The 27,628-nt window shown below is 45.4% G+C and overlaps 1 protein-coding gene across 1 annotated transcript; it reads left to right on the top strand.

Moving 5' to 3' along the window:
• Positions 1 to 12,349: 12,349 nt before the first annotated feature.
• Positions 12,350 to 13,297, top strand: LOC144510257 (olfactory receptor class A-like protein 4). The gene has a single exon (XM_078239751.1). The coding sequence runs from the start codon at positions 12,350 to 12,352 to the stop codon at positions 13,295 to 13,297; it is 948 nt and encodes a 315-aa protein (XP_078095877.1).
• Positions 13,298 to 27,628: the final 14,331 nt, after the last annotated feature.

Consider the following 27,628-nt stretch of genomic DNA (forward strand, 5'->3'; position numbering starts at 1 on the left):
CTGGGTAAGATACTCTGTCGGAGACTCGATGGGACGAATGGCCTTTTTGTGCACTGTAGTGATATGCCGGATAAGTACTTTGGACAAGATTTGCACACCCAGGTTGGGTGCAGAGAAATGGGAGAATTCCTCACACCGCGGACTTCAACTTCAAAGATGGTGGTCCCCAGTTCCTATCTTTGATCCGGGAGCATGGGCTGGATTAGAAGGTGGGTCCATCATCCCTGAATGAGTGCAGCGGTTGCCGGGTGTGGAGGTGGGCTGGCGGGAGGCTTGTCTCTGTGCGCTGGCACTGTGTTGAATTTAATTTAAAAATGATTAATACAAAAAGCAGTTTTAATGAGTTTATGTACAATCAGGTTTACTTTTAACAACTCAAAGGTGCCTTATCTCTCCACAGAGATACTGCAAACAAATCCACCAAGTTCAGATCAGCTCTTACCTGGGCTAATCTGCACACTCTGGGTTTTGCACTCCTGGCCTACCAAAATCCCACTTCATTGGAGGCATTTAAACAGCCAGCGCACACGTAGACCCTGGCCCTACCCCAAGTGCACGCCTGCAAGGAAGTGCCTTGTTCGGGGTCAGGATTTAGGATTTTTGGCCACTTTCATCATGACAGAGAGGGTCCCTGTCATGACAAAAATCTCAGTCTCTGCCCTGTCTTCACAGAGGAAGATTCAAAAAACCTGTGTTAGGGTGCTGGACCAGAATGTCCGAGTTACCTTAAGAAGTCAGGCTACACCCCAAAAATTTTTCTTTTTGGCATCAATATGGGGATAGGATATCTCTCTCCTGGAGTAATTCCACTGACAAAGTATGGATCTTTTATCGTAAAACAAACTTTATTAAATAGCACAGTTTTAATTTTTTTTATTCATTCATTGGGTGTGGCTTTCATCCCTGCCCATCCCTGCGGGCATTTAAGAGTCAACCACATTGCTGTGGATCTGGAGTCACATGTAGGCCAGACCAGGTAAGGATGGCAGATTTCCTTCCCTAAAGGACATTAGCGAACCAAATGGGTTTTTTCGTCAATCGATAATGGTTTCATAGTCACCATGAGACATTTAATTCCAGATTTAGTATTGAATATGAATTTCACCATCTGCCACGGTGGGATTTGAACCTGGATCCCCAGAGGATACTCTGGACCTCTGTATTAATGGTCCAGTAACAATATCACTACACCACCACCTCCCCAAGGAATGAAAATTGGTTAAAGGATAGAAAGCAGAGTAGGGGAGGCGATGGCCTCGTGGTATTATCACTGGACTATTAATCCAGAAACTCAGCTAATGTACTGGGGACCCGGGTTTGAATCCTGCCATGGCAGACGGTGGAATTTTAATTCAATAAAAATATCTGTAATTAAGAATCTACTGATGACCACAAAGCCATTGTCGATTGTTGGAAAAACCCATCTGGTTCACTAATGTATTTTAGGGAAGGAAATCTGCCGCCCTTACCTGGTCTGGCCTACATGTGACTCCAGAGCCACAGCAATGTGGTTGACTCTCAACTGCCCTTGGGCAACTAGGGATGGGCAATGAATGCTGGCCAGCCAGCACGCCCATGTCCCACGAATGAATATTTTAAAAAAGAAATATACGGGTCATTCTCAGGTTGGCTGGCTGTGACTAAAGGGGTACCACAAAGGTCAGTGCTTGGACCGCAGCTGTTCACATTTTTGTCAATGATTTGAATGTGTGAACCTAATGTAATATTTCCAAGTTTGCTGATGACAAAAAACTAGGTGGGAATGTAAATTGTGAGTGGGATGCAAAGTGGCTTCAAGGGGATCTGGACTGACTAAGTGAGTGGGCAGGAACATGGCAGCTGGGATATAATGTGGAAAAATGTGAAATTATCCACTTTAGTAGGGAAAACAGAAATGCAGAGTATTTCCCATATAGGAAGAGGTTGGGAAGTGTTGGCGTCCAAAGGTACCTGGGTGTCCTTGTACATGGGCCACTGAAAGCTAATGCACGTAGGTGCCGTAAGCAATTCAGAAGGCAAATAGTATGTTGGGCTTCATTGCAAGACAATTTGAGTTTAGATGTCTTGCTGCAAGTGCATAGAGTTTTGGTGAGACTGCACCTGGAGTATTGTGTGCAGTTTTGGTCTCCTGTAATAAGTCCTCAGAGGCAGAAGTCCCTTCACCAAAATCCCTTTATTTACAAGTCTGACAACAGCATACAGAGTGCTTTCAGTCAGCAGTCTACACTAGGAGTCCCAGAGGAACTGACACGTCCGGGCGGCACGGTAGCACAGTGGTTAGCACTGCTGCTTCACAGCTCCAGGGACCTGGGTTCGATTCCCGGCTTGGGTCACTGTCTGTGTGGAGTTTGCACATTCTCCTCGTGTCTGCGTGGGTTTCTTCCGGGAGCTCCGGTTTCCTCCCACAATCCAAAGATGTGCGGGTTAGGTTGATTTGCTATGCTAAATTGCCCCTTAGTGTCCTGGGATGCACAGATTAGATGGATTAGTGGGTAAAATATATGGGGGTAGGGCCTGGGTGCGATTGTGGTCGGTGCAGACTCGATGGGCCGAATGGCCTCTTTCTGTACTGTAGGGTTTCTATGATTTCTATGAAATACAAAGCAAGAGGCTCCCTGATTGGCCTATCAGTTTGGCACTTAATCAGGGATTTGATGGGCACCTAATCAGGGACATCTTTTTGTGGACGCTTAATCAGGGACATCTTTTAGTGGACACTTAATTAGGGACATCTTTTAGTGGTCACTTAATCAGGGATTTCTTTTCAATACCAACCAAATAAACAAACACAAATTAACTGAAGGACAAATTAAAAGAGGCAACTCCCCAAAAAGAGGGGGACCTGCCTGAAATAAAAGACAAAGTACAAAGGAAACTTAAAACATCAAATTAAAATGTGATTATCGGGATTTATAATACACCCCAGCACCTGCGGTGCCCAGAAGGCACGTAAGGCGTCAACTGTGCCCATGGACACCGCATGCTCCCTCTCTAGGGACACCTGCCCGTGAATATAGCCGCGGTAGAGGGGCAGATAGTCAGGATGGACCACCATGTCGATCGCCCGCTGCATGGACCTGTTGATGGCACGCCTCGCCAGGCCCAGGAGCAGGTTCACGAGAAGGTCGTCCTTCTGACCTGACCCTCTCCGCACTAGGTGGACTCTTAATCAGGGAGTTCATATTTGAACAGGCCAACCTCAATTGTCTGATTAAAGTCGTTACATCTCCCTACCCCAGGAAGGATATACTTGCCATAGAGGGAGTGCAATGAAGGCTCGCCAGACTGATCCCTGGGATGGCAGGATTCTCCAATGAGGAGAGATTGAGGAAACCGGGCCTGTATTCTCTAGAATTTAGGAGAATGAGAGGCGATCTCACTGAAACATACATAATTTTTTCAGGGCCGCACAGGATAGATGTTTCTCCTGTGGGCAATCGAGAACCAGGGGCACAGTCACAGAATAAGGTGTAGACCATTTAAGACTGAGATGAGGACGAGTTTCTTCACTCAAAGGGTGGTGATTCTTTGGAGTTTTCTGCCTCAGAGAGATGTGGAGGCTCAGTCATTGCGTATGTTCAAGACAGCGAAAGTAAGCATGCAGTGCAGCAAGCAGTTCGAAAGGCAAATAGTACTTGGCTTTCAATGCAAGAGAAATTGAATACAGGAGCAAAGATGTCATACTGCAACTGTACAGGGTCTTGGTGCGACCACACTTGGAGTATTGCGTGCAGGTTTGGTCTCCCCTACCTAAGAAAATATGTATTTGCCATAGAGGAGATGAAGTGAAGATTCATCAAACTGAATCTTGGAATGGCAGGATTGTTGTAAAACTGGGCTTGTATTCACTGGGGTTTAGAAGAAGAGTGGTTCTCATTGAAATGTATAAAATTTGGACAGGCCTGGACAGACTGGATGCACAGATGTTGCTTCCTCTGGCTGAGGGTCTAGAACAAGGGGTCACAGTCTCAGGATACAGGGTAGAATATTTAGGACTGAGATGAGGAGAAATTTGTTCACTCAGTCTACCATGTAAGGCTGTGGAGGAATGTACTTAAGAAGGAAACAGTTAGATCTCTAGATACTAAAGAGGTCAAGGAGTATGGGGAGAAAGCTGGGATGCGGCGTCGAGATCAAGGAGTAGCCATGATCATATTGAATGATGGAGCAGGCATGATGGGCCAAATGGCCTACTCCTGTCTTCTATGTTTCTAATATAGATTTCTAGTTATTAAAGATATTAGGGACATGGGGCTAGCACAGGAAAATGGTGTTGAGATGGAAGATCAGCCAGGGTCTAGTAGAACCAATAGAGGAGCAAGCTTGAGGGGCCGAATGGCCTACTCCTGCTCCTAAGTTCAATGTTCCACTGGCATAAAAACTCTTACATTCCTAACTTTCTTCAGTTCTGATATAAGGCCACTGACCTTAAATGTTAACTCTGTTTCTCTCCACAGATGCTGCCCGACCTGCTGAGTTTTTCCAGCATTCTTTGTTCGCATTTCAGATTTTCAGTATCGACAGTATATTGTTTTTGTAATGGTTTAGTTCAGTAATTTATGAACACCTCACATCTACTGTGTTGGGAGGATGGTCGATTGCTGGTCAGCCCGGGACCCCTGCAGTGCTCTCCCCCCAAAACCCCCACGGCCTGATCAGGGCCTCCCCATCCATTCGCGAGCCAGCCCCGAACCTCCCCCCACTCGTCCTGGCCTGAGTTCCAGCCCCCCCCCCACCCAGCGGTGACAATTCTCCCTCCCCAGCCTCCTGTAGATCCCCACCCCGGGAGGCAGAACCCCCTCCCCCCCACCCTGTCCTGGCCTCCTGGTCTCCAGCCCCCCCATCCCCCCACCCAGCAGTGACGATTCCCCCCACCCCCCCACCCTCCTGCAGGCAGACCTCCAACCCCCCAGCAGACCCCCTCCCCCGGGAGGCAGAACCCCCATCCCTGGCAGATCCCCCTCGGCTGACCACTGCCGCCCCCAGCCCGCTCTGATTGCTGGCCTACCTCGTGCCCCGACCGGATCCCAACGCAGAGTTGGCAGCGGGACCACCCACCCCCACCGATCGCCCCCAAGGCCCTGCCCCCAGCAGACCCCAACCCTAGCCCCCAATAGGCCCCACTCCCTTGGCTCTGCCCCATGCCCAGTGGGCAGCGCCAAGGCGCTCCCTGGGCATGGGCACTTTTCCCCTTGGGCAGTGCTGGCACTGCCAGGGTGCCCATGCCCAGGGAGCACCACCACCCTTCCACCTGACCTCTTGGGAGGCCCCAATTGCCCCCCTTCACTCCAATGGGGTCATCCCAATAGTTCCCTGAATGTGGGGAGCTATAGTAATCTCCGCTGGAGTGAAACACTCTGGCGGGGTGGGAGATGCTATGGACCCGGAGAATTCAGACCTGGGCCCGCTAATAGCATTTAAATACGATGTTAAATGGCCCACCCAGTGTTTTACAATTACGTTCCGCACCAGCAGGCGCACTTTTGATTCGAATTTTTACTCTAACTCCAGAGCGGTGGGACTGTGAACCCATTTGTTTTTGTGTTCTTTGCTGTGTCGGTAATATTAACACATTAATTAATTGGTCTGACATTCATCCATTGCCGCAGTGCAGTAGGGAATCCCTCATGGCCATTCAGCTATTTGTACATAATTCTGAAACGTTTATCCACATACTGCTGTCAACCTCCATCACAGCGACAGCGAACTTGGATTCCTACAGCTTTAACCACGATTATCTTCGAAGGCACAGGTGAGAGTTATGTCCGATTCATAGAATGGGTTCAAATGTCACATATGTGACAGGGCTTGTGCTAAATGTCATGCATGAGCAAAAGAGATGTGCAGTGTTTGTAGATGTTCTGAAAAGTCACTACAGAAAACATAGTTAAATAATATTATGGATTCCAGCATCGGTGGCACAGTGGTTAGCGCTGCTGCCTCACAGCGCCAGGGACCCGGGTTCGATTCCAGCCGCGGGTCACTGTCTGTGTGGAGTCTGCACATTCTCTCCATGTCTGCATAGGTTTCCTCCGGGTGCTCCGGTTTCCTCCCACAGTCTGAAAGACATGCTGGTTATGTGCGTTGACCCGAACAGGCGCCAGAGTGTGGTGACTAAGGGAATTTCACAGTAACTTCATTGCAGTGTTAACATAAGCCTTACTTGTGACTAATTAATAAACTTTACTTTAAAATCCGCAATACTTGTCTTAGTGTTAAACAAAGGACAGGCTACTCAGTAAGGTAAGATCAAATTCTCTGGAGGGATATGTGTGAAAATGACAGGCTAGAAATGATCATTGATGATATTCCAGGATGAACACACCTGTAGGCTGTTCCTTTGCTATTTTACAAAGGCTTATTTTAAATGGATTTTAAAATCCTTTGTGAACTTGGCTGAAAGAAAAGTCCAGACAAGCACATTGATCACTTCTCCCGAATCTCACCAGCGGTGACTTCCTTTGAAAGTTTACTGAGGACGAGGTGATGAAGTGAAATCTCGAACGATGAGTTTTTTTCGTTTCCTACCTCTGACTAGATGTCCCTTGCTCAGATTAATTCAATGAGAGTCACCCATTGTTTGTGACAATTAATGAAGGTTTCTGAAGAATCCCGTTAAGGCTTGATATGAGGATGTCAAGTATGGTGTAAATTCACAGCAGTGTCGATTATTCTGAAGAGAAACAATTTTTTTAAATTCATTTGTGGGACATGGGCATCGCTGGCTGGCCAGCATCTATTGCCCATCCCTAATTGCCTGAGGGCAGTCAAGAGTCAACCCCATTGCTTTGAAGTCAGACCAGATAAGGACAGCAGATTTCCTTCCCTGAAGGAGACTTGCGAACCGGATGGGTTTTTCTGACAATGGTTTCATGGTCATCACTAGATTCTGAATTCCAGATATTTTTTATTGGATTCAAATTCTACCTCCTGCCGTGGTGGGATTCAAACCCATGTCCCCAGAGCATTAGCTGAGTTTCTTGATTCTTAGTCTAGCGATAATACCACTCGGCCATCGTCTTCCCTGGAGAAAGAGAGTGTATGTGTTCAAGTTCACCTGATCACTGGCCTCCCTTCATTGTCTGTACAATGGACAGCTCAGGTTTAGGTTTAGGTTTAGAATGCTTGGGAACTTTTTGGATTACATTGAACAACAAAAATAGAATAAAAACATTTGTTATAGGTATTTGCTTGAGGGACCTGTTACATGAATCTGTTACAAGGAGTCTATATGAGTCTGTCAAATAACCTATTATAGGGAGTCAGTTATCATTTACAAGTCTGTAGTATCTCATCTAACGGTTTATACCAAATCTAAAGTTTAAAGTTTATTTATTAGTCACAAGTAGGCTTACATTCACACTGCAATGAAGTCACTGTGAAAATCCTCTAGTTGCCACACTCCGGCGCCTGTTCGGGTCCACTGAGGGAGAATTTAGCACGGCCAATGCACCTAACCTGCACATCTTTGGACTGTGGGAGGAAACCGGAGCACCCGGAGGAAACCCACGCAGACACAGGGAGAACGTGCAAACCCCACACAGACAGTGACCCCAAGCCGGGAATCAAACCAGGTCCCTGGCGCTGTGAGGCAGCAGTGTTAACCACTGTGCCACCGTGTTATTCTTTCAATGTCTTGCTGAAATTAAATTCATCTTTATGCTCCTTGTTATTTCTATCATAATTCTTACTTCAAGCTTGACTGTGTTATGGTCACTGTGAGTGAGCTGTTTGCCGACTCTGAATATATCCCCCATTCTCTTGCCATTCATTCACACTAGCCTTTCACTCTTCATCTGTGTAGCTGCTAAAACCATTTTGGACTATTAAAAAAATCCAGAGTTGTATCAACAAAAAGGCATAGCTCCAGGTTCATGTGCATTCAGCAGGGAACAATAGACACAGACTGGAGAGCCAGGGCTGCAGTCAAACCCTATCTCCTGCAGGCACAGCTCTCACAAAGGGAGCGCTTTATCATAGAATTCCTACATCCATTATTCTTTATTATTTAATCATCCCTGCACTTGCAACTCTCCCTCAAAAATATCATGTCCACGCTCATTGTGTTAGCTCAAGTGAACGGTCGTTCAGGTGAGGCACCAGAGGCAACCTGGTGTATGTGGAACAATTGCCCATCATCTTTAGAAGAGGAACACTGGAGAACATTTGGTGAAAAAATATAGGGGCAAGCAAATGACGAAATGAGTGAGACAAATCGAGGAGTCAGCATGGATTGTTCAGGGACAGTTAGCACGGGGTAATTAGAGAGTGGCAACAATGGGAAGAGTTAGTATGGGCCCCCCTCAAGTAGCCAGACAAAGCCACAGAGTTGTTTAAGATGACTTATTTAAAGACTATGGGTGCGATCTTACCAAAAAATTCTAAGTGCCAAACGAGCATGAAAACAGGAGAGCTTCAGATCTGTTTTTTGCGGTGAGGCCACAAATAAAATCTTATGGCACTTAGTGCAAAAAATGATGGATGATCTGATTTCTGCAAGTAGAGGGAGTGGACAGAATCATTTCTCGCTGGAAAGCCAGCTGCGCACACTAGAGGGTACTATCGTGCATGCACAGATCTCTCTGTTCTGTGCAACAGACCAGAGAGATCTCTTAGGCAACCCACTTCTGGATATTGCCCGCATCCCCCCACTATGATCGCTGGCCTCCCCAGCCCAATGCCTCCCCATCCCCTGGATATAAATATTAAAATCAGCCTCATACCCTTCCCATGGCTGATCATGCTGGAAATCTGGGGCCCATAAAATCGCAAGAGGCGAGAAACTGGGTGCGAACCCAATTTTTCACCTCTCATGCAATCTTACCAGCTCGCCCCACCCATCAACTGGCGCGATGAGCTGGTAAGATCACCCCCTTTGATATAGAACTCCGACTTAAGTCATCAAGGCCAGTCAGAATACAAAATTCAGAAATACACAAGCAGTTATAGTTTCAAATTCGATTACAAGTAATTAGCCTATACCAATCAAGGCATAGGAGTTATCTCTATCCACTCACGCTTATTGATTAAAGTTACATCATTTATAAAGTACTGATATTAAAACCAATCACAATCACCTTATGCTTGTTTTATTATAATATCCAATCAGCATGTGATTTCTAATTGCATTAATAGGGTAGAACATAAATCAACCTCCCCTTTCCAACTGTCTGGTTTAATGCCCTTTCCCAGCCTAAGGCATGAACAATCCCAAACTGTAGTATCTTTCTCCCTTTCTGATCTGAGGGTCAGGTGTCTGGAACTAGCTGCTTATTATTCTGATATGCATGTCTCTACAGTTAGACATTGTGCAGACTTTTGTGATTTCTCTCCTTTAACCCTTTCACTGGACACAGTTATTAATATAGCTACTATTCTCCTCCATAATTATTAGTATGGGTATTATTCCCCCTCTGTAATGCATAGAGCAACTGAGGAGGATAAAACATGATTAATGTGGGGAAGTCAGCATGTGGTAAGCAGGGTAAATCAACCTGGGTCAATTCGGAATGGTCAGTATCAGTTAACAGGTTCACCGCGATGCTAATAGTTGAGAGATTGGTTATGTAGAAAACCCCAAATATTGGTGAAGGTTAAGGAGGAAACCAATTGAAGTTTTCAAAATTATGTCAGTGTTTTAAGAGAGTTAAAAGAAGATTTCCACAATTTGAAGAAGGGAATAACAACTCCAGATTATCACTAACAACAAGAAGTTAAAAGATTTTGTTCCATATCTAGATTTCTATGTGCTGGACATTGTTACCTGTACGGGATGTTTGTTGAAGTTGGAGGTCTTGTGGCGCAGTGGGTAGTGTCCCTGCCTCTGAGCCAGAAGCTCGGGGTTCGAGTCCCACCCCAGGACTTCATGGCCAAGGAAGGTGCGTGATAACGGGGTCGGACAGGTTGAATATCAACCTGCAAAATCCTTCCAGCATTCAGTGAGCGTGGGAAAGACTCCTGGTCAGCCATGCTTGATGTGGAGTGGCGTCCTTCAAGTTATGAGCCTCTGGCGACAGGCTGGTGGCCTGTTCCAGGTAAAAACTCACAATGAAAACAGTTGAAAGTGTGCCTTGTGCACCACTAGATGCAGGAAGTAAAACAACAACATGTTTATTGAGGACCTAATAAGAGTTACCAGGGACACCAGGAATAAGTTGGATCAGTAATTAAGGGGGATATCTTCACAATGAGAACATGATGAATAACTGGGAAAGGTGGTTCAGCAATTGCACCTTCAGCTCTGTTCCATCTCCTCACTACTGTTCATTGCTTTCCTCCCCCTTTACGTTGATGCTTTATGCTACTATATAAAGCAAGCTGCTTCATAGAATCATAGAACTCCCTACAGTGCAGGAGGAGGCCATTTGGCCCATCGAGCCTGCACCGACAACAATCCCACCCAGGCCCTATCCCCGCAATCCCACGTATTTACCCTGCTAGTCCCCCTGACACTAAGGGGCAATTTAGCATGGCCAATCAACCTAACCCACACATCTTTGGAGTATGGGAGGAAACCGGAGCACCCGGAGGAAACCCACGCAGACACGTGCAAACTCCACACAGACAGTGACCCGAGGCCGGAACTGAACCCGGGTCCCTGGCACTGTGAGGCAACATGTGAGCATGTTAACTTGACCAGAACATGTGCTACTGTAACTCATCTCTACCCATGTTTATACTCTTAAATCCTATCGTGGGACAATAGATGAAAGTAAGAGGGGCAAAGTACTTCTAATATGGCAAAGCATCCCGTGCTGATGAGTAACAAGAGAAGGTGTTGGGGAAGCTGGCAGAATTTGGATCAAAAGAGGAAAGTTTTGTGGTTGTTTTCTTTTCAAGACAGGAAGCGAGGGAGTGAAGTGGAAGGGAGAGTGCATGAGGGCATGATAGCTGAAGACTGTAGCATCAAAGATGAACTGGAGGGAGAGGTATCGAGCAAAGCAGCTCAAAGAAGTAAGGATGGGAGTTGAGACACAGGATGGGTTTGATTTGATTTATTATTGTTGCATGTATTGGGATACAGTGAAAAGTACTGTTTCTTGCGCGCTATTACAAATCATACTGTGCACAGAGTACATAGGGGAGAAGGAAATGAGAGAGTGCAGAATCTAGTGTTACAGTCATAGCTAGGGTGTAGAGAAAGATCAACTTAATATGTGTTGGGTCCATTCAAAAGTCTGATGGCAGCAGGGAAGAAGCTGTTCTTGGGTCAGTTGGTTTACGACCTCAGACTTTTGTATCTTTTTCCCAACGGAAGAAGATGGATAACAGTATGTCCGACATGAGTGCATCCTTGATTATGCTGGTTGCTTTTCCAAGGCAGCGGGAAGTGTAGACGGAGTCAATGGATGGGAGGCTGGTTTGAGTGATGGACTGGGCTACGTTCACAAGCCTTTGTAGTTGCTTGTGGTCTTGGTCAGAGCAGGAGCCATACGAAGCTGTGATACATCCAGAAAAATGCGTCTGTAAAATTTGGTGAGAGTCATAGTGGACATGTTGAATTTCCTTAGCCTCCTGAGAAAGTGGAGGTGTTGGTGGACTTTCTTAACTATAGGTCAGCATGGAGGGACCAGGACAGGTTGTTGATGATCTGGACACCTAGAAACTTGAAACTCTCGACCATTTCCACTTCATCATCGTTGATGTAGACAGGGCATGTCCTCTACACTTCCTGAAGTTGATGACTATCTCCTTCATTTTACTGACATTGAAGGAGTGATTATTGTTGTTGCACCAGTTCACCAGATTCTCTATCTCTTTCCGTACTCTGTCTCATCATTGTTTGGATTTTGATTTGATTTGGTTTATTACTGTCAATGTATTAGTATAGAGTGAAAAGTATTGTTTCTTGCGCACCACACAGACAAAGCATACCGTTCATAGAGAAGGAAAGGAGAGGGTACAGAATGTAGTGTTACAGTCATAGCTAGGGTGTAGAGAAAGATCAACTTAATATAAGATAGGTCCATTCAAAAGTCTGGTGGCAGCAGGGAAGAAGCTGTTCTTGAGTCGAGGGCAAACTTCAAAATGGAGTTGGAGCGGAATTTGGCCGCACAGGCTGAGGACATGAAGAGATTTTAAATTAATGGATTGGAGACAGAGAACTGTTGAAGTTTGATGACGGCAAGCATGATAAGGGAGCGGATCTTCAAGAAATGGGAATCAGACACCTTCAGAACTTACTATTTATAGAAAGAATTTTAAAATTCTCAAAAATGAATCTGAAAGTTAGTTTTCTTTTGAGGTGTTTCAATTTTGAGGACCTGTATTTCCTCGATGAGACTATCACATTAATTCAGTGTAACGTCTGTTTTATTTCAGTGATCTATAGATGCAATACTGATGTGACATGGCGGAACATCCTGTGCAAGTTTTCATATACGCCTTGGTCGTATCCTGCGGGATTTTCGGAAACGCTCTGGTTCTCTGGATAGCTGCCGACTCCAGCCGGGAAAACCGTTACCTCGCCTCCTCCGACCTCATCCTGATGAACATCGCGGCGGCAAACTTGATGCTTTCCCTGACGAGGAACACCTTGCTGCTGACCTTTGACGCCGGACAATCCGTCACGTTCTCCGACGTGGGTTGCAGGTTGATGATGTTCATCTGGACCTGGCTGAGGTCGGCAAGTATCTGGGTCACCCTCAGCCTAAGCCTGTACCACTTCATCACAATCAGGACCAGCCGGAGCATGTTGGAGAGATTAAACGAGAGGAGGAACGTTGTGAAGGCCCTGGTGGTGGAATGGGCTTTGAGCCTGGTCTATGCAGGCTTTGCCCTGCCGTATTCATCCAACTCCAGGAATAACAGCACCAATAACGTGATGGTGATCAGTAGCACTATCAGACCTTTACTGGGCTGTGTGTGGACATTTCCGACTGAAAGTAGCGGCCTTGCATACACACTGGTCTCTGTCGTAATACACGAAGCAATCCCGGTTAGTCTAATGGTATTTGCAAACACTGCCACCTTGATATTTCTTTACAAGCACTACAGGAAAACCCAAGATGTCCAGTTCGCCAGTAACCACATCAGTACCGAATGGAAAGCAGCCAAGACCATCCTGTACTTGATTCTGCTGTTCATTTTCTCTTGGGGCACCCATGTCTTTTCAGTGAATTATTATAATTTTAAGGGCAGCCCCTCGACACGCTACATGCTAATTATCGCCAGGTTCTCCGCCTCAGGATTTGTGGGGTTCTACCCACTGGTGGTGGCGACTGGACACAGCGGTTTAAGAAAGAAGATGAGAAGCTTCCTGAAGTGTGGGTGGCTGAATATCAAACAACAGAAGTGATTATCCTGCCTGCAGTGAGGAATGGTTACTTAAAATGTGTGCATTTCTTGTTAAACTTTTTCCAAACGGTACCTGTTGCGGGAATAGGTTATGTAAGTGATTGGAGCGGTGGGATTTATTTTCCGGCACATGTGTCTCATTCATATATGATTTCATATCAAACACATGCTCTCAGATGTTCATGAATATTATGATCTGGCCCCTTCCTACAACTGTGTAGAAGCACCTCGGAACAGAAATGGCCCATTCAACTCTTTGAGCCTGTTCTATCATTCGATTATGGCTTATCTGGAGTCCATGGGGGGGCAGTAGCATAATGGTATTGTCACCGGACTAGTAATCTAGAGACCCCAGGCACGATCTGGGGACTCGGGTTGTAATCCCACCACAATGGATGGTGAAATTTGAATTCAATAAAAATCTGGAATTAAAAGCCTACTGATGACCGTGAAACCATTGTTGATTGTCATAAAAACCCACCTGGCTCACTAATACCCTTCAGGGAAGGAAATCTGCCATTCTTAATTGGTCTGGCCTACCTGTGGCTCCAGATCTATAGCAATGTGATTGACTTTCAACTGCCCTCTGAAACGGAGGGCAGTTAGGGATGGGCAATAAATGCTGGGCCCAGCCAATGACACCCACATCCCATAAATGAATTTTTTGAAAACCCATTGGTAACGTAATAAAAATAAAATAATCTCAGTTATGAAATCTTCACCTAACCCAACATGCACAGATGTTTTGAGATTTCTGCTACCTCCTCTAAATGGGCTGCCTCCACTCAATCATGTCCTTTGATCATTTTAAACATATCCACAATCCCGGAATACAAGCCAAGCTAATGCAACCTTCCCTCATACTTTAAACCTGACTATTATCCTGGTGATCTATGCTGCAAAGCCCACATGGCGAGTATGACCATTCACCAACGTAGTGCCCAGAACTGAATGCAGTATTCCTGATAGGGCCTGGGCAAGGCTTTACGCAAGTGATGTATAACCTCCTCTTCTTCGTATTTCAACCACCTCGAGAGAAAGGCTAACATTCCATGAGCCTTTTGCATTGCTTTTAATAACTGTCCCCTCGCCTTTAGTGATCTGCGTACCCAGGTGTCTTAACTTCCTCACAGTCTCTCGCCATTTAGAAAATATTCTGATTTGTCTATCTCAGATCTGAAAGTGGACAACCTCACACTTGCCTGTTTAATTTGTCAGTTTTACCCATTCGCTTAATCTGGAACTTACAGTTCCCAGCTGCCTTGTACCTTGCAACTCAGCAACATCTGCAAAATTACAACACAGAAAGAGGCCCTTTGGCCCATCATGTCTGCACTGCCCATCAAACACCTATCCATTTAATCCCATCTTCCAGCACTTGTCCTGTAGCCTCGTATGCTATGGCGTTTCAAGTGCTCATCTAAACGCTTCTTAAATGTTGTGAGGGTTCCTGCCTCTACCACCCTTTCAAGCAGTGAGTTCCAGATTCCCACCACCTTCTGGGTTAAAAAATGTTTCTTCATAGCCCCTCTAAATCTCTTGAGCCTTACCCTAAATCTATGCCCCCTGGTTATTGAGCCCTCTACTAAAGGGCAAAGTTCTTTCCTATCTACATCCCTCATAATTTTGTACACCTTGATCAGGTTCCCCCTCAGCTTTCTCTGCTCAAAGGAAAACAACCCCAGCCTATTCAGTCTCTCTTCATAGCTGAAATGCTCCAGGCAACATCCTGGTGAATCTCCTCTGCACCTTTTCTACTGCAATCACAACATTCCTGTTTGTCTGTGTTCATGTCTTGTGCTTGTACTTGTCGTCCGAGTGTATGCCTACACACGCCATGTAAATCTTGTTGTGATGGAGTGGATGTGTCGCCTGGAACTCAGTGCATGACAATTAGATTGCCAAGGGTGCAAACAATCTGACAGTGCAGGCCAGAGGAAAGAAATCAATAGCTAAAGGGCAGACTTTATGATAGGGACTGAAGACAATGGGTTTGGTTTTCCGGATGTTGAGCTAGCATGTCAAACAATCAGTCAAGGGCCTGCTGGGAGGCGGTGATGAAGTAAAGTTGAGCATCATTGGCCTAGATCTGGAAGTAAATCTCATACCTACAAACGTGTCACAAACGTGGACAGAAAGTGCTTTACAGACAATACAGTACTTTAAATGTTATTGCTGTTGTGTTGTTGGAAACGCAGCAGTCAATTTGTGCACGGATAGATCCCAAAAATGGCAATTGTTGATGGCTGAGGGTTAAATAACTGCCTGGATACAAGGGAAAACTTCTCTATCCTTCTGTGCCAATTATATCTGACAGGACAGATAGGGCCCCAGTTTAATATCTCATCCTATAAGATGGTATCTCCAACCCTGCATCACTGGTACATCAACCTAGATTTTGTGCTCCTTTCTGGAGTGGGTCTTGAACCTTAGAGTGAGAATGCTACCACTGAACAATAGCTGTGGTAAAAATGGCATTATGCAAGGTCCCAATTGGAGGGGAGATTTCCAACGAGAATGGCGTTTTAAACCAATTCAGATGCTGGTGAGAGGCTGATGATAAAAGGTACCATGTACAACTCTCCGTCTATTCCTTCATCCAAGTCATTAATTAATGTGGTGAAAAGCTGTGGGCCCCTGACTGAGCTCCACATACCTGGGTCAGCTAAAAACCAACGAGGGAAAAGTGCAGCCTCGGCCTGAGAGCAAAATACGCACTTTCTGATCATCCAGCATGCGCTCCGGACATTCTCTCTTCCATCTTCTTCCGTCGGGGAAAAAGATACAAAAGTCTGAGGACATGTACCAACTAACTCAAGAACAGCTTCTTCCTTGCTCCGATCAGACTTTTGAATGGACCTACCTCTCATTAAGTTGATCTTTCTCTACACAATAGCCATGACCGTAACACTACATTCTGCACTCTCTCCTTTTCTTCTCTATGAACGGTATGTTTTGTCTGTATAACGCACAAGGACCAACACTTTTCACTTTGTACCAATACATGTGACAATAATAAATCAAATCAAATCAAATCAAATCAAAATATATATACTACCCCATTTTCCCTTGAAGTGAATGGAGAAAAGGATGGTCGACCTGCCACTGCCCATTTTACACCCGACTAAAGTCAAATAATTTATCAAATCATAGACTCATAAATCTTACAGTGTTTTGAATGATATAATCTGGTTTTTTTTAATTGCTTAATGGATATGGGCATCGCTAGCAAAGCCAACATTTGTTGCCCATCCCTAATTTCCCTTGAGAAGGTGATGGTGAGCTGCCTTCTTGAATCGTTGCAGTCGATGTAGTGTAGGTACACTCACAGTGCTGTTAGGGAGGGAGTTCCAGGATTTTGACCCGAACAAGTCAGGATGGTGTGTGGATTGGAGGGAACATGGAGGTAGTGGTGTCCCCAAGGATATGTCGCCTTTGTCCTTCTGGGTGGTAGAGTATGCAGTTTGGAAATGGTTGTCAAAGGAGGCTTGGCGAGTCGTTGTAGTGCATCTTGTAAATGGTACACATTGCTGTCACTGCCCTGGTCAAGAAGCTGTGACTGTTTAACTTGGTGAATGGGTTGCTGATCAAGCAGGCTTCTTTTTCCTGGATGGTGCTGAAATTCTTGTGTGTGGTGGAACTGAACTCATCCAGGCAAGCGGAGAGTATTCCATCATACTTCTTATGTGTGCCTTGTAGATGGTGAACAGTCTCTGGGAAGTCAGGAGTTGAGTTATCTGCCTCAGAATTCCTAGCCTCTGACCTGCGCTTGCAGCCATGGTACTTGTACGGCTTGTCCAGTTCAGTGTCTGGTCAATGCTAACTCCCAGGATGATGGTGGCAGATTCAGTGATGATAATGCTGTTGAACATTCAGGGGAGATGCTTAGATTCTCCATTGGTGTATGTTTCATGGTGGGATTTAACACAGAAACAACCCATTGGCAATGAGTTATTTCCTTCAGATAAGTCACCTTGTCTAAACGCACTCCCGGTTTTCAAGTAACCACTTAATTGCCTTTTCCGAACTCCCCCTCAACACAGTTTGTGGAAGAAAATTTCCTATCCTACCCACTGTTGATCCTCAGAATAGGGCATCAACTGAAGTGGCAGACAAAGAAACATTTACACAGAATATTTTGTGTCACTCAATCTTTCTTAAAGCTAAAAAAAGCACTCAGTGACCACAAACTATTTTTTCCTTAGCCTGTTAGAATGAAAATTACCCTTAAAACACTTGAACTGCCTTTTTACTCAACACTTGCTAAGATATTGATTTTTTTATTCATTCATGGGATGTGGGCATTGCTGGCTGGGCCAGCACTAATTGCCCACCCCGAGGGCATTTAAGAGTCAACCACATTGCTGTGGATCCGGCATCACATGTCGAACAGACCAGGTAAGGACTGCAGATTTCCTTCCCTAAAGGACATTAGTGAACCAGGTGGGTTTTTATGACAATCGACAATGGTTTTATGGTCACCATTAGACTTTTAATTCCAGATTTTTTTAATATAGAATTTAAATTTCACCACCTGCCATGGTGGGATTCAAACCCAGGTCACCAGAGCATTACCCTGGGTCTCTGGATTACTAGTCCAATGACAATACCATTGCACCACCGCCTCCCCCAACAACAAAACACAAGGCTCATGGCTTGAATTCCAACACTATGGCCAGAATTCTCTAGCCGTTCATGCCAGCAGGATTCTTCAGTCCCGCTGCGGGGAACAAAGATTTGGCTGAGCGCCAAATTCTCCGTCCTCGCTTGCAGCAGTAGCGGGGAGTGAACGGCCAAAGAATTCTGGCCTACCTGTTGCAGGTTGAGGTGAATTGATCAGGCCCCTTTCCAGCCAGGTTGTATTCTTCTCCAAGTCTTGGACTCATGGTGCCTTCCTTTGTGCATGGGTTGTTCCAGCAGGACGCTACCGATATCTCCGATGTTCCTTCTTCTTTCCAGGCTCTGTTGGCATAGAGTCATGATACACATACACACCTGGCCCGAGTTCTATTGTCTTATTAAGACTTAAACTCACTAATAGAAATAAACAGGATACTTCTGTTTAACCAGGTCCAGTTAATCAAGATCACATTGTCCTCTGGAACACTCCTGTCTGACCAGCTATTAACCAATTGTGGAGTCTGATGGCTTCTGTGTTTCTTGTTCTTCCTGTTTTCATGCTTGTGTGAAGTTGAGCACATTTTCCACCATGCTCTTGCAGACCTTTCTCCATTAGCCCATAAATCCAGCACCATCCTCTGTGTAAAGAATGTTTTTCTAACCTCCCTTGTTAATTCTCTTTGTGATAATTTGCTACATATAATTTCGCTACAATCTCATAAAGTGTGCGTCACTGTCCACTGGATTATACTTATTTGTGATTTTGAGGACCTCCTTAAGTTCACCTCTTAACTTTCCCAGTAGGTGTGCTGCAGGGGTTTGGGAGGGAGATGATACAACTTGCCTCAGTGTGCATGGGTTAGAGAAGAACAGAAATGGGGTTCCCCCGCCCCGCTCCCCACTAATCAGTATCCATCGATTCTCATGGGAAAAGGCATGTGTGGATATCATACATTGACAGCATGGGGAAATAAACAATGTCCACTTGGACAAGATGGCAATGAGTAGTTGGAAGTTATTCTAGTCTAAGTTAAAATTCCTGAGTGAAGCCTGTTAAAGGGGAGGCTGAACAAGGAGAACAGGGCTCAATAAAGGTGCCCATTGATTCAATGCAATGTGAATACCACAATATACAGTGCCTCTTGGTTATCACTGAGTACAGTGCTTTGTGTGGATCGATGTACATCCAATAACGTACAGTGTTCAAAAATAGAAAAAATGCTGACAAAATGATGCTGGGTGGCACCAGGACTTGAACCCTTAACCTGTAACATTCCTCTATACCGTGGTGAGGTCAATCAGGACACAAAGTCACTCAAGTCCATTAATTGACCATGTTCTCTCTGACAGTCAAGTCTGGTGTACTGGCTCCATGTCACGTCAAAGACAATTTACATTTAGAAACATGAACAAAATATTGAATAAGTCCATGTGTAATTAGAGTCAGAGGCTGCTGGACACTTGCTCTGTGCTGCAATGTTGGATCTGACAGAGGCATTCTCCTCTCTGTTTATGTGTACACAGAGAAGCAGTTGTGATCTTGGCTAATTGTTTGTTGATCTGCCTCTCTGCAGGATATATAGATTAGAGAATATCTTATTCAGTTGAAATCACAGGTTATTTTGGTGCTTTGTACATGGCTGAGATAGAAACATAGAACCATAGAAAATAGGAGCAGGAGTAGGCCATTTGGTCCTATGAGCCTGCTTCGCCATTCAACATAATTTTGGCGGATCCTCCAGCCGGAATTTTACCACACACCCGTCCTGGAATCGGGGTGGGTGAGGCTCGCAGAACGGAATTCTCCATTGGCCTCGGGCGGGATTTTATGAGCCTCGCCCGAGCGAGGTCATAAAATCCCAGCCTCTATCTCAACACCATACTGCCACGCTCTCCCCAAACCCCTTGACACCTGTGGAGTCTAGAAATCTATCTATTTCCTTCTTAAATATAATAGAAACATCTATTGATGGCATCAGTTTCAACTTCTTGAGATATTAAGTGTCTGTCACTTGTGTCCCTTGGACAGTCATTCATTGACTTGCCTTCACTTCAATGAACAAACTAAAATGAGAGGCAAATTGAAATATCATTCAGGCGACCCCATTGAGAAGTGCTGCGGTGCTGTGGTAACAGTGCGTGTGCAAAAGTAATTCTGGAAAGCTACAAAGATATTTTCAAACCAATACCTCATCACAATACATAAAAGATTCAAAAGCATTGGGCCATGAGAAGGTAACACAGCACCAGAACTCACTGGGCTGGATCTCATGGCCAAGGGCAAACCAATGGCGCTCGCCACTGACCTCAAAGAAACCAGCCCACACAGATTGGGTGATCTCTGTGACATAGATATTCCTGACATCAGTTTGAACCTGGCACCAAGTCAAGGGGGTGTGGCCAAATGGCGCACAGCCTGAGCAATTAGGCCCAACATAAAATTGGACACTTTAATTTAATACATAGCTAAACCGATTCGACAAGCAAGGCCGGATGGAATGTGGACAAGGTTACCACAGGTCAAACGCCAACGGGGACCAACCCAGACCTAGAATTATAGAATCCCTACAATGCAGGAGGAGGTCATTCAGCCCATCCGAGCCTGCAAAGATTCCACACAGGTCTTATCCCCTAACTCCAAGTATTTTACCCACTAATCTCCCTGATACTAAGGGGCAATTTAGCATGGACAATCAACCTAACCTGCACATCTTTGGACTGTGGGAGGAAACCGGAGCACCCGGAGGAAACCCACACAGACGGGGGGAGAATGTGCAAACTCCACACAGACAGTGACCCAAGCCGGGAATTGAACCCGGGTCCCTGGTGCTGTGAGGCAGCAGTACTAACCACTGTGCCACCTTGCCGCCCTATTCTTGCATATGTCTTGAACAAAAATGCTCGACCTTAACAATGGGGGAGTCGTTATGACCCAAAACCCATCAAGAAGTTCTCAGCCAGAACAATTGAAAAAGACATTAATGTTTGTGTATTCCCCAGTTTCAGTCAGACTCCTTGCTATTAACCATATCTCAGAAGGGAATATGTACACCTAGAATGACCTGCCCTAACCTCATTGAGTACCGTGACCCCCACCCATGACCCCATTGGCTGAAAGCCAGAGAACGTTCCAGAGGGGCTCCAAGAGGGGGATTAAAACAGACATCTTAAGGCAAACATCAGCAAAGACTCAACCAACCTACTGCAACCCGTGGCGACGGAAGATTTGATTTGATTTATTATTGTCACATGTATTAACATACAGTGAAAAATATTGTTTCTTAAGCGCTATACAGACAAAGCATACCATTCATAGAGAAGGAAACGAGAGAATGCAGGATGTAGTGTTACAGTCATAGCTAGAGTGTAGAGGAAGATCAACTTAATGCAAGGTAAGTCCATTCAAAAGTCTGACAGCAGCAGGGAAGAAGCTGTTCTTGAGTTGGTTGGTATGTATCTTTTGTGTCTTTTTCTCAAAGGAGGAAGGCGAAAGAGAGAATGTCCGGGGTGCATGGGCTCCTTAATTATTCTGGTTGCTTTGCCAAGGCAGTGGGAAGTGTAGACAGAGTCAATGGATGGGAGGCTGGTTTGTGTGATGGATTCGTCTGCATTCATGACGTTTTGCAGTTTCTTGCGGTCTTGGGCAGAGCAGGAGCCATACCAAGCTGTGATACATCCGGAACAAATGCTTTCTATGGTGCATCTGTAAACGTTGGTGAAAGTCGTAGCTGACATGCCAAATTTCCTTAACCTTCTGTGAGATCCACCTTCCTACCACAAAAGTTAATCTGTCGACGTGAGTTTAGCTAATTGAATTGAATTGAATCCAACAGCTCAATCAATTGCGTCAGAACGGCTAGTATATATGTGTTTTTCAGGCAGTCAGCGTAACTTGGAGAAAAATTAACTTAATTTATTGTGTAAGAATTGTTTCTTTATCTTGCAAGTGTTTTTAATAAAGCTAAGTTCAAACCACAGTCCTTTGTCTCATAAAAGTTTATTTATCAGTGTCATAAGTAGGCTTACATTAACGCTGCAATGAAGTTACTGTGAAAATCCCCGAATCACCACACTCCGGCGCCTGTTCGGGTACACTGAGGGAGAATTTAGCATGGCCAATGCACCCAACCAGCACATCTTTTGGACTGTGGGAGGAAACCAGAGCACCCGGAGGAAACCCACACAGACATGGGAAGACCGTGCAGACTCCGCGCAGACAGTGACCCAAACCGGGAATCGAATTGTGCCACCATGCCACCCTAAGTAAGAGCACCTGGGTAATCATGTTTTGAGTGATAAACTGGTCGAAGTCTCTGTATAGAGTATTTTACAGGCAACAGGGGTCTCCAGGTATCCAACAATAGTAATGGCATCAAGAAGAGTGAGCAGCCAATCACAATCAAGTATTCTCACTGACAGCAAACCAGGACTTATAAAGTACTAAATCTTTTCACTTTTAGTTATAAAGTTTTACATAGATTGAAGTAAGTGATTGGAACATACACATGGGATTAAGATAGATGTTAAATATCATAAACAGAACCTTGAAAAAGTTCCCTTCCTTAAATCACTTGTATATTTGATCTGAAAACAGGCTTTTGATTTGAAACATCAGATGGAGTCTTGTGCCTTCCACCACGATAAGTTTTGTGGTGGGGCATTTAATTAGGACTGAAGTTAATGGATGAACATCCTACCATTTTCCTGCTTCCCACCCCTTCATCACTTGAGGCCCTTAATTGGGAATTTAATTCCCACTTAAGGACCTCAGCCCACTGCTGCTGGTATTAACATGGCAGCAGGCAGGGAGTACCTACACCACATGGACTGCACCAGCTGTGGAGAGAGGAACAGAATTACTTGACAACAGGGGCCTTTCCTGTTGGCTGGAGAGCTGACGGGAACCCCACTTTGCCTTTTTTAGGGAAGACCCACTGAATTAAGAGACACTCAGGTACTGAACAGGGGTCAAGCTCCTCGAGGACAGACACCCCACACGCAGAGAGCAGATGGTCAATCAGAGGCTCATGTCTGTACTCAGCAGCGCCATGAGAGTGATGGTGGCTGCTGTCGATACTACAGCCACCGGAGACTTTGGACCCAGGAGCCAGGAGGTGGGTTGTGGGGTGGCGGTCTGTGTGGAATTTACACTTTTTACCCGTGTCTGCGTGGGTTTCCTCTGGGGTCTCCAGTTTCCTTCCACAGTCCAAAGATGTCCAGGTTAGGTGGATTGGCCATTATAAATTGACCCTAGTGTCAGGGGGATTAACAGGGTAAATGTGCGGGGCTATGGAAAAACTGTTTGGGTGGGATTGTGGTCGGTACAGACCCAATGGGCCGAATGGCCTCCTTCTGCACTGTAGGGATTCTATGATTCTAAGAAAGAATCTAATTATCAACCCTTGACTTTCAAGGGCATTACCATTGCTGATTCCCCCAATCCCCCTCACAACTATTAACCTCTTGGGGTTACCTTTGACCAGAAATTGAACTGGACCAACTAGTTCCTCATATACTGAAGCAGTCCACATCTGAATGCAGCAAAATCTGGATAATATCCAGGCTGGGACTGACAAGTGGTAAGTAACATTCATGTCACACAGATGCTTCTCAATGACCACCTCGATGGCACAGTGGTTAGCACTGCTGCTTCACAGTGCCAGTATAAAATTATGAAGGGCATAGATAGGGTGAACAGTGGGAAGCTTTGTCTATAACGATGTGTTAACAATCGATCACCTACTTGATTACAACGATGTGATAATGGCTAGATGTCCAGTCCGTCTATTGTGTAAAGGGTATAAAGATGGACCGCTCCTATTGTCTCATTGAGAGAATGTTTTCTGCTTGTTAGTGCCTTTTCTCCAAGAAGCTTCGTTAAAATAAAACTGTATTCTTGAAACCTTCAAGCCTGACTCAGTGGTACATTTCCCACAACAATCCCCATTTCTGACCTTATGATGGAAGGAAGGTCATTGAGGAAGCAGCTGAAGGTGGTTTGGTCTGGGACACTACTCTGAGGAATTCTGTTTATCTATCTGTCTGTAGCGTGTGTTGGGATTTGTGTGTGTGTAAGTGAATGTTACGTCACAGAGCCAGGGAGTCACTCTGGCACAAAGTGAAGCCATTCTACCAATTGGGTCCAGGTTAGAATGTGTTTGAGTTTGTACAAGCATGTGAAAATGCAGACATAATGCAAACATGGAATCATAGAATCCCTACTATGCAGAAGGAGGCATTCGGCTCATCGAGTCTGCACCGACAACAATCCCATCCAGGCTCTATCCTTGTCGCCCCCATATTTACCCTGCTAGTCCCCCTGACGCTAAGGGGTCATTTATCATGGCCAATCCACCTAGCTTGCACATCTTTGGGCTGTGGGAGGAAATCGGAGCACCCGGAGGAAACCCACGCAGACACGGGGAGACTGTGCAAACTCCACACAGACAGGTCAATGTGCAGGATTGCTCAAAGTTAAATCATGTTTCCCACTTGATAACAACCGATTGAGCCAGATTTCATTGCATTATTTTAATTAAAGGTAACGTGCAGGCATAGAATGTCAGAGATTTGCTGCCTTGATATCAATACCTCATCATCATGGGTTTAGAATGGAATGATTGAAAATGAAAGTATTCAGGCGAAAAGACAATCAGAGTACTCACATCACCAAGCGGCTCGTTCATTGGATCGGAGCTTATCCCTGTTTCACAATAGTGCCAATCACACAAGGAAACCAATCTTCAGACTTCTTATTCTTTGGTTGAAAAATGAATTTACACTCTGTTACCACACCGCAGCAAGAAAAATAATTTGCAAGACTTGAAGACAAGAAACTATATTGGCCGGAATTCTCCATTCACATTGTTGCCCGCCACCACTGCCAGCGAGAATGGAGAATTTGACACTCAGCCCAAACTCCATTCACTGCAGTGGGACCGGAGAATTCCAGCCCCAGGCGAGGTCAGAGAATTCTGGCCATTATGTTGAAAGATGCAGAAATTAATTTAAGCTGACGTGAGAAAGGTTTAATAAAACACATAGATGATCACTGCCAATGGCCTGAGAAAATGCATTGTTTGTCTACCGGTGTTGTGCTGTTGGATAGGCCTGTAGCAAATGAGAAGATGACACTGTACTTAACCCTCGGGGGAATGCCCTTTGTAACTCTTCACAAACTAGCCTGCAACTCGTCACAAACTAGCAAACTAGCCTGTCCTGGTCCCCCCATGCCAACACTATAGTTAAGAAAGCCCACCAGCGCCTCTACTTTCTTAGAAGACTAAGGAAATTTGGCATGTCAGCAACGACTCTCACCAATGTTTACAGATGCACAATAGAAAGCATTCTTTCTGGTTGTATCACTGTTTGGTATGGCTCCTGCACTGCCCAAGACCGTAAGAAACTATGAAACGTTGTGAATGTAGCCCAATCCATCACGCAAACCAGCCTCCCATCCATTGACTCTGTCTAAACTTCCTGCTGCCTCGACAAAGCAACCAGCATAATTAAGGTCCCCACACACCCTGGGCATACTCTCTTCCGTCTTCCTCCGTCGGGAAAAGGATACAAAAGTCTGAGGTCACATACCAAGCGACTCAAGAACAGCTTCTTCCCTGCTGCCATCAGACTTTTGAATGGGCTTACCTTGCATTAAGTTGATCTTTCTCTACACCCTAGCTATGTAACACTACATTCTGCACTCTCTCCTTTCTTTCTCTATGAACGGTATGCTTTGTCTGTATCGTGCGCAAGAAACAATACTTTTCACTGTATACTAATACACGTGACAATAATAAATCAAATCAAAAAATGTATACATGGTTTCCAGGTAGAAAAACATCCAAATGCACTTCCCAGAGGAAAACAAGTAGACTTTGAGCCTAATTGGAGGTTATGAGAGAGGCGACCAAACAGGTAATCCAAACAGGTGAGGTTTAAGGATATGTAGGGGAGTCTAAAACTAGAGGGCAATGGGTTTAAAGTGAGAGGGGAGAGATACAAAAGTGTCCAAAGGGGCAATTTTTTCACACAGAGGGTGGTGAGTGTATGGAACAAGCTGCCAGAGGCAGTAGTAGAGGCGGGTACAATTTTGTCTTTTAAAAAGCATTTAGACAGTTACATGGGTAAGATGGGTATAGAGGGATATGGGCCAAATGCGAGCAATTGGAATTAGCTTAGGGGTTTTAAAGAAAAAGGGCGGGATGGACAAGTTGGGCCGAAGGGCCTGTTTCCATGCTGTAAACCTCTATGACTCTATGACTCTATAAGAGAAGCTTCCTCCAATTGAAAATCAGGAAAACCAATAGCTACTATTTACAGCCTCTACCATAACCATATTTCTTGGAACTAACTGCATCCACTCCCTGGTTACTCATTCAGGCTGAACCAGATTGTATGAAAGCTTGACATTCAGTCTGACTTAGAGCACAGCATCAAATCCCATCTCGTATTCATCAACAAGACTGCATATTCCAATAACACTCAGCTCCGCTGAAATCTTTAGCCGTGCTCTGGAGACTTAGCAACCGAGAAACTTGTGCCGAAAACCTCTGACCTCGTCCGTCGCTGGGATTCCCCCATGCCACTGTGATGAATGGACATTTGGCTGAGTGTCAAATTCAACCTTATGGCTGGCAGTGAGATGGGTACGGATGAGGTCGGAGAATCTCACCCATGTACTTGGGGAAGCACAGGAACTGACCCCTGCCCGTGTGCTCACAATAGGTGCCCCATGGAGCACGAATGGTGCTTTGGGCCTCATTTAGGTCTGGATGGTGAGTTGAAACAGTTATCTCATAGGAAAAGTGCAATTAAAAGTTGGACCACTGATGACATCAGAGTGGCCCTCAGTAGGTGGGGGGGGGGATGGTTGGGAAGGGTGACAATTTCTAAAACTCCATTTACAGGGTGTAGGCATTGCTGGCTAGGCCAGCATTTATTGGCCATCCCTAGTTGCCCTTGAGAAGGTGGCGTTGAGCTGCTTTCTTGAAACGCTGTAGTCCCTGCAGTGTAGATACACCCACAGTGCTGTTAGGGAGGGAATTCCAGGCTTTTGACCCAGCGACTGCGAGGGAACAAAACTGGGAAGGGGAGGTAACAAGTTGGGAGGTAGTGACAACAATCAGCATGCGGAATTGACCAAAGGCAAACAGCAGTAGGGTAACAATGGTGGGGGTGCGGTAATAGTGGCAATTCTAGCCTGGGTAATGACAATGCTCAGTGGTGGGGGTAAGGGGTGATGAGGGGAACTAATGGTTCCAGCATGGGGTAGTGTGTTATGTTTTTGGCTACACATGCAAACAGGCAGTCTCTTTAAGAACCTCCTGTTAGGCCACATGCAGAGCTTGTTCATAGAAGAAGAAGAATCATACAGTGCAGAAGGAGGCCATTCAGTCCATTAAGTCAACACCGACCACAATCCCACCCAGGCCTTATCCCCATAACCCCATGCATTTACCCTAGCTAGTCCCCCTGACACTAAGGGGCAATTTAGCATGGCCAATCCACCTAACCCACACATCTTTGGACTGTGGAAGGAAACCAGAGCACCCAGAGGAAACCCACGCAGCTACAGGGAGAACGTGCAAACTCTACACAGACAGTAACCAAAGACGGGAATTGAACTCGGGTCCTTGGCGTTGTGAGGCAGTCGTGCTAACCACCGTGCCGTTCCGGCTGCTTAAGAACAAATCAAATCAGTCAGGGCTTC

This window comes from Mustelus asterias, chromosome 22 (assembly GCF_964213995.1).
Source record: "Mustelus asterias chromosome 22, sMusAst1.hap1.1, whole genome shotgun sequence".
Classification (NCBI taxonomy): Eukaryota; Metazoa; Chordata; class Chondrichthyes; order Carcharhiniformes; family Triakidae; genus Mustelus; species Mustelus asterias.